Source organism: Anas acuta, chromosome 1, assembly GCF_963932015.1.
Source record: "Anas acuta chromosome 1, bAnaAcu1.1, whole genome shotgun sequence".
Classification (NCBI taxonomy): Eukaryota; Metazoa; Chordata; class Aves; order Anseriformes; family Anatidae; genus Anas; species Anas acuta.
Window position 1 is genome coordinate 31,217,098 of NC_088979.1, and position 8,523 is coordinate 31,225,620.

The 8,523-nt window shown below is 40.6% G+C and overlaps 1 protein-coding gene across 2 annotated transcripts in view; it reads left to right on the forward strand.

Moving 5' to 3' along the window:
• Positions 1-6,991, forward strand: part of EPSTI1 (epithelial stromal interaction 1) — a 52,491-nt gene extending 45,500 nt beyond the window's left edge. The window contains exons 10-11 of one of the 2 annotated variants that reach the window (XM_068675366.1): positions 2,184-2,224; positions 6,420-6,991. In XM_068675366.1, the coding sequence (XP_068531467.1) occupies positions 2,184-2,204 (21 nt within the window). In that variant the 3' untranslated portion in view covers positions 2,205-2,224; positions 6,420-6,991. Of the gene's footprint in view, positions 1-2,183; positions 2,225-4,510; positions 5,107-6,419 lie in introns of those variants that run through there. The other variant, XM_068675356.1, reaches the window with a different exon arrangement.
• Positions 6,992-8,523: the final 1,532 nt, after the last annotated feature.

Genomic DNA, 8,523 nt, shown 5'->3' on the forward strand with positions numbered 1-8,523 from the left:
CCAGGGGCCTCTCCACAGGCTGCAGGGGAACTGCTGCTGTGTGCCTGGAGCACCTCCTGCCCTCCTGCTGCACTGACCTTGGGGTCTGCAGGGCTGCTTCTCACTGCTCTCTCCCAGATGCTGTTGCCCAGCAGTTGTTTCCCCTTTTCTTCAATCTGCTCTCCCAAAGGCCCACCCAGCATCACTCGCTAGCTCAGCTCTGGCCAGTGGCAGGTCCCTTCTGGAGCTGTATGGATCTGGCTCTGAGCTACTCACAGAGGCCACCCCTGCAGCTCCCCCAACTGATACAAAAAACCTTGTTATGTAAACCCAATACAGTCATGCAGTTTTACTGTTGCACACCAAAGAAGAATCATAGCTCTAAAGTCAATGAAGTTACAAGGCTGGCATGTATGCCATAGTTTTCCATACACTTCAAGTCTTTAATATAGACTTCATTAAGCTTATACATGTGTAGAGTTACGCTGAAAATGCTGGTTTCCCAGGACATAGAAAAATATTTTATTTAACATGGGAATATTTGGAACAGAGTATTTATAGTAGAAGGCTCCAGAGTGCCATCCACAATGGCTAAATTTGTTTTAACAAAGACTGGTGTTTTCTATCTTACATTTAGCCTGGTTAGTCTAAAGTTTTTATTAAATTGTTTTGTTGCAGTTTTTTAGAGTAATGGGCTAGTCTTTCCTGGCAGAATGATGAAGGAAAACAAAACAAAACAAAACAAAAACACTCAGCAGAAGTACTGGCATTGATATAGGGACCTAGGATGAGTAGGTCCAGGCGTGCTGTAGCTGAGTTTAATGACTTACCTCTGATGAGGCAGTCAAACAGCATATGCAGATGTGTTCTGCCTGGCTTGACTTCTGAGCTCAATCATACTTTCTTTTGAAAATCTCATCCTCAAAGAGAATAGTGGTAGTCTGGGGAGGAGCAGAAGAAAAATGAGGAGTTGTGGACTCGAATGAGGGTGGAAAGGCCTTGCAGAAGAATCTGGATAGGTTGGAGAGCTGGGCGATCACCAACCGCATGAAGTTCAATAAGAGCAAGTGCCGGGTCCTGCACCTGGGACGGGGAAACCCTGGCTGCACGTACAGACTGGGCGATGAGACTCTGGAGAGCAGCCTAGAAGAAAGGGATCTGGGGGTCATGGTAGACAGCAAGTTGAATATGAGCCAGCAGTGTGCCCTGGCAGCCAGGAGGGCCAACCGTGTCCTGGGGTGCATCAAGCACGGCATCGCTAGTAGGTCAAGGGAGGTGATTGTCCCGCTCTACTCTGCGCTGGTGCGGCCTCACCTCGAGTACTGTGTGCAGTTCTGGGCACCACAGTATAAAAAGGACATGAAACTGTTGGAGAGTGTCCAGAGGAGGGCTACGAAGATGGTGAAAGGCCTGGAGGGGAAGACGTACGAGGAACGGCTGAGGGCACTGGGCCTGTTCAGCCTGGAGAAGAGGAGGCTGAGGGGAGACCTCATCGCAGTCTACAACTTCCTCGTAAGGGGGTGTCGAGAAGCAGGAGACCTTTTCTCCATTAACACCAGTGACAGGACCCGGGGGAACAGGGTTAAGCTGAGGCAGGGGGAGTTTAGGCTTGACATCAGGAGGGGGTTCTTCACAGAGAGAGTGGTTGCACACTGGAACAGGCTCCCCAGGGAAGTGGTCACTGCACCGAGCCTGACTGAATTTAAGAAGAGATTGGACTGTGCACTTAGTCACATGGTCTGAACTTTTGGGTAGACCTGTGCGGTGTCAAGAGTTGGACTTGATGATCCTTAAGGGTCCCTTCCAACTCAGGATATTCTATGATTCTATGATTCTATGAAACCTCTCACTCTTACAAATTGTGTGTGACCAAGAAAGGACCAAAACATCTACAGATACTTGGAGCACTTCTAGATCGACTTCTTTTCAGCAAAACCAAAATATGTTTATCTCCTGAGTCAATACATCCCACTATTCACATACAGTACAAATCAAAGAAATATTTGTTACTGGAACTGGGATCTTCCAAAAGGACTTACTTATTATTTTAAATGGAGCTTCAAAAGACAGGAAAGGGCACCAAGTAACCAAGAAAGACCCGTAAAGCTGGATAACCATAATTCCTGGCATAAATGTCCCATTGTACTGTACTGTGAATTGAACTGTACTAATGCGTTTTTATTTATTTTTTTCTTTTTATGTAGGGATCAAGCTACTTGAAATAAAGGATCAGTGTTACTGAAAGGTAAGAATAATTAACTTGTTAGTTCTTGTTAGTGTGGTGGTTTTACTGGGTAGCTGAGCTCTCCCACAACTGCTCTCTCACACCCCCTCCTCAAAGGGAAAGGGGGAGAAAATACAATGGAAAGGTCTAAAGCGTTGAGATAAGGGCAGGGAGATCACTCAACAATTTTTTTCACAGGCAAAATAGATTCAGCATAGGGAGATTAATGAAATTTATTACTAACAAGATAGAGTGGTGAGAAACTCGGAGCAAACTAAAAACACCTTCCCCTCTTCTACCTGCTCCCCCCGAGTGGTGCAGGGGAACAGGGACTGGGGACTCTAATTCCTTGGGGATTCATCTCTGCTGCTTCCTCACAGTCCCTCTCTGTCCCTGCTCCCTGTGAGGTCCCTCCCACGGGATTCTGGCACCCCCAGCCCCCTGCTCCTGTGTGGGCTCCTCTCCATGGGCTGCAGCTCTGGCCCAGGACCTGGTCCTGCGGGGGCTCTCCATGGGCCACAGCCTCCTCCAGGCCACATCCACCTGCTCCACCGGGGGCTCCTCCACCCATGGGGGGGCTGCAGCGTGGAGATCTGCTCCATGTGGGACCCATGGGCTGCAGGGGGACAGCCTGCTCCACCAGGGGCCTCTCCACAGGCTGCATGGGAGTTTGTGCTGCATGCCTGGAGCACCTCCTGCCCTCCTGCTACACTGACCTTGGGGTCTGCAGGGCTGGGTCTCACTCCTTGCTCTCCCAGCTGCTGTTGTGCAGCAGTTTTCTGTTTCCCTTTCTTCAATCTGCAGAGACCACAGCTGAGACCCCCTGCTACCAAAAACCTTGCTATGTAAACGCAATACACAAAGCTGGTATTCATTTCATTTCATCTTTGACATTTCAGTATGACAGCTTGTGTAGTTTAATTCTACAGTATTATGAGGGAACGTCTTAAACACTTTCCAACTCTGTGCATGGGGCTTTGCAATGCACTTACCAAATTTTAAACTCCTTCTCTAAAGAACTGCAGAATGTTTATTTCAAGTCAGAGGAAACTGATGCCATTGAAATTGTTCACTGAGGGTGTGGTGATATTTGCTGCTAATACCTTAATAAATTCATATTCTCTATGTTGTGGACTGTGAGTGGATACCTCTGGGCAGCTGAGAAGTGTGACTGTAAATGAAGAAAGTAATTCTGCAAACTTTCAGTGGTTGTAAGTGAAAGACTACAACTTTGTTATTGGCTGCAGTCTTCCTGCTGTTTCCCATGTTCAAAAAGGGAGACTATTTGAATCAGTAGAAACTGTCAAAAAAAAAAAAAAAAAATCAACAGTATTGCATCAGAAAAATGAGGTCCTCTGTTTTCACATGACCTTTTCATAAGCCTCACTGAACCTATGTTCTTTTCTGAAAGAGGTTCCCTGCCCTAATTCCCAGTTCTGATTTAAAGATTTGTCCAGAACCTTTACTTTTAGGCTTGGGGACTTTTGATGCAGGTTCAGGTAGTGACATGCATTACTCTTGCCTTAGGAGATGACTGATAACTCCTTTTTGGGAACCTAGGATTTTTAAAGAGGAATTAAAAAATAATAATTTAAAAGCCCTTCTCTTTCAGACATGATTTGACAGATTCTTAATCTCTCATACAACTTTATTCCTCATTTTCTGCTCCAAGAGTAGTTTTAGTTAATATTTTCATAGCAGGGTTGTATCCTAAAGGTAGTATCTAAATAATACAGTTGGCCTCCCATGAGTCATCTTTTCAGTTTTATGAGGAGTAGAATTGTTATTAAAAATTAACTCAAATTCACCAAAGAAATTGCAATAAGTGGATAAAGGCAATTCCCCACAGGGGTAGAAATGACCATCTTTTGCAGCTCAGAATACTATTAAGCTTTGTAAACTTTGGGCTGCTGAAGGAGTTCAACATATTGGGTTCTTTGTTGTTTTTACTCAGTATCTACAGTACCACTGATATATTTACATATGAACTTTATAAGAATTATGGACGGATATACTTTTTAAATCCTTGTATTACTGTTGTTTTTAAAACCCATTTCAGCTTGCTACATTAATATATTGCTCAAAGAATTATTAATATGTCTGCAGATAATTAGAATGTTTTGTGAATTAAATTTACAAAAAGATAGAAATCCCTTCATAAGTGCTTTACATAATTAAAAGCTAAAACCTGTCACAAAAAGGGAGACTTTATTTTCCAGTGGACTTAATTCTAGGGTAGTATGACTTTGATTTTTATTTTTGCTGCAAAAGATAATTTTTAATTCTGTTTTCTCCCTCTTGTTACAGGGTACTGGAGAAATATTCACTTTTATCTGGTATTGGCCAAATGACCTTGTAAAAGCTCCAAGAAAGAGCTCTTTTATCATTGTGATTTTTCTTCCTATCCTGACTTCAACTTCACACCCACTTCATGAGCGATCTGCAGAGACTGGTTTCTAGCTGTCATTATTCACGCATATTTGAAGCAGCTGATTGTGAAACTCCTATTTAATTTTTAATAAGTGAATACATTTTTTTTTCCTTAAATTGTTTTCCTTTTGCAGAATGCAATTATTCCAGTCTTTGGGATCTCAGAAGAAGACATTAGTGGTTGCAAAACCTGCAGGAATATCTATGTTTACTTTCTGCTGTATCCAGCAAAAAAACTTCTAGATATTTAAACTAGAAAAACAGGTAGTGCTTTATTTTGAGGACAGGGGATAGGAGAGCTAGTTTTTTTTTTTGGAGGGGGGAGGAAGAGGGGACTGGAGGTACTTTTTGCATTGTATTAAGTAGAGACTCAAAGAGAAACAAGTGTGTGTACTGTTGTGTATTCTCCTAAAAACATTTTTAGGAAAATACGACACGTGAAAGAAATAAAACTGTAACACTGAAAATTTCAACACAGTATTTATCTCTCACATCTTTTGTGATATATCAGCTTTTCACTTTACCTGTTTTACCTTGATAACTTTCTGTTACTTGAATGGGAAAAAGTACTACAAGGTTAATTTTTACTTTTTCTCTCTAGTCTAAAGGAATTGAATTTATATATCCCTCTTTCTACAAACAACATTTTAATACTTTCCAAAAGGCAGTTGCATGACCTAGATATTTCTAGTGAAAAAAGAAGGGTCCACAGTATGTTAGATAAACCATGCAGACAAGAAGTATCCACTGAATTTGCAAGTACATCTTATGCAAAGTTAAAAGTTTCTTGAACAAACATTTTTTTTTTGGAGTGTACAGGCATGCCATGATATTTTCCCACCACCCTTGCTGCAGTATAGTAATTTCGTAATGGATCACCTGATGTTTTCTTCTGAACCTGGAATGTTGCTGTCTTTTCTTTCTCCTCTGGGATTCTCTGCGGTTGCTCTTGCTTATCTCTACCTCAGAGAATTACTCTAGCCTCTCATACTACTAGGTAGCTGATGTTAATTCAGAGTGCCAGAGGTCTTGATAATGCTCTATGGTTTAACTTTTTTTCAAGCACCTGACATTGGAAAACTTCCTTAGGAAAACTTCTGCATTCCTACGGAATGACACTTGATTTCAAATGGTACTTCACTCTGCTATTGGACTGCTGCTTTGAAAATTAAATTCACATCTCCTTCCAAGAATGCCCTCTCCCAACCTCCTTTGGTAGATATCTTTGGTCTGGGGCTAGATGTCCTCAGAGTAGCATATATGTACATGCATGCATGTATATTTTAAAGGAAATATCTTGATCCTTGTGTTGTATTCTGATCAGACTAAGGCTTACAGGTAACCTTTCGAAGTTGTGAACCTGCAGCTTTCTATGCTTGGACTACCATGCCTCTATACCTCACTGAGAAAGACTGAGTGGAAGTTGCTGTGGTCACTGAGAAGTTAAAATTCAGTGTGGTTGTGTTGCTGTGTTTCTATTTCCAAAGAAAAAAAAAAAAAAAAAAAAAAAAAAAAACTTTTTATTAACCTGCTACTTTCACATTCAGAAACAGTGATGGCAAGTCACCTTGAGTAACCTCTTCCATTAAGCTTGTCTACTTCCTTTTGGCTGTCTTCAAAGATGAAACTGGATCACAATCTTCAAAGTGCTTCCCCTTATCCAGCATTTCAATCTCTTATTTGAAATGCTCTCTACAAAGTTTAACTATTATTTCAGACATTAACTATTCCAGCCCTTTTTATTGTCAAAGTATCTGAATTTTCCCTCTTCTATCTTTCTGAACAGAACAAACAAATCTATATGAACAGTGAAATGTCTTTGAGAACCATGGCCTGCAATGGAGATGATAAGAAGTTACATTTATCCACAAATTGATGTTAACAGGATGTCTGGAAACTGCTGTTCTTATCCTGTTGGAAGGCTTCCAGTATCTCAGAATTACCACTTCCCCACACATACATCCTGGCAAAACTTAAGCTTGAAAGTAAAGGGATGGTATGACATCTTTTTAAAGGGGTTATAATGAAATGAAAGGCTCTGGACTGGGAAAATGGCTTCATGTCAGTCAAGAGTTAGGAAGTAATTGTTGGGTGTGTTTGCTATCAATCTGTTAGAGTAAACCTTTGCTAGAGATTTTCAAGTAAAATCAGTAGGTTCCTCTGGTTACAAAATGCACTGAGTTAAATATCTATTATGCAGTGACATAAAAATAAATTCTATTAGTATATAGGATAGTATACTATTGTATTATAGTATATAATGGAAGTTAGGTTTTTAAAATTATTGTTATTAATTTATTTGTTTATTTTTAAATTGTTGTTGACTGAATATAGTCTGGAGTGATGATCTCAGAGTTATTTCAGAAGCCACCCTTCGAACAGGGAATTGTATGGGGTTGGAAGCTACAACAGGACGTGCTGAGACAAATTCAACTGAACAGAATGACTAAACCATTACGATCAGCTGTTCTGAAATCCAATATAAGCTGACAGTAAGATTCCTATGTTTAGATTTTACAGTCTGTCTAAATCAGAAGCTACCTTCCTGTGAAGAAATGCAATGTTCATTTAAGGACTTACAAGACTGATTCTCCTAAAAGTTGTTCCAATGGTTTAACTGTGTTTACTGTTAAAAATAGCTACCTGATTCCTAATTGAAACTTGCCAAATTTCAAGTTTTCATTACTGAATTTTCTTACACAATTGCCTAGCACATTAAAAAGGTTTGTTATTAGGACTCGTTTCTTCAATGTGCACGCTTTAGGAAAACTTCATTCAACCTGGAGTCCTTGTTCAACTTTTATTCTAGGGTTTGCTGTATCTTCTTTTCTGCTCTGGAACTGAGGACAATAGTATTATCTATTAGAAAGGGAAATAATCTGAAGCTTATATCTGATGGTACTCATCCATTTTCAATTCACACCTCTGCTTGAAAGCTCTCCCCTCTTGGAGAATATCTCAACCATCAGGCTCTTTAGGGTAGTTCTTAACACCTGTGCTGTGGTGGCTATTCTACTTTACACAAATGAATAGAAAATCATGGAAAGTGATAAGACACATGGCCTAGCCCAAGAGTTGAATGTTTCTTGCCCTGTCCCATGCAATGACCCCTCTCTCTATTAAGGAGTCTTCCCTGAGGGCTCCTTTCCATAGCTCACTCAGTATTTTACACTTCCAAATATTTGTTTTCTCTAGTACAGCTCCCAGAGAACAGGCTGTCTGGTAGAAATTTCTTTTACTCTTTCTTATTTATTCCTCCTCCTTCCCCCTCATTCTTGTCATCTTTCTTGTTAAGTCTCTCTACTTCACCAGCTGATTAAATCAGGTGCCTGTAATTCATAGATTCTTCTTTGGCACTCTTGACTCTGGTCTTCAACAAACTCTCTCTCCACTACATCTTGTTCAAGAACAAATGGACAAAATACGATTGCCATTTTCTGTTTTGATTTAACTCTGCTCTACTCAACACTTGGTGAGACCCAGCTGGAGTGCAGGGCTCCTCAATACAAGAGATGTGGATCTTAAGAGTCGCACATTACCTGGAATGATTTTTCTTATCCTGGTCTTAAATGAGTCACCTCAGCAACCATGGAAAGGTGCTCAACAGATTCTGGCAATGGTGGTGCAGGTGGAATTTCTCTGTGGCTGGGACTGTGCACTAGTGTAAGAATGAAGATGAGAGAAAATTCACCATTCCTCAGTTACTTTTTAAAGGCTTTCCAAATTTTACATCATTCTAGAGATCTCATCTGAACTCTCTCCAGTCTGCTCTCATTAAAAAGGGACATTTTTTTTCTTGTAAATGTTAATACACTTTTTATTTCACTTACAACCCACATTCCCCATTCCTAGCCATGTGATTTTTGTACCTAGCTCTTTAATTAAAAGAA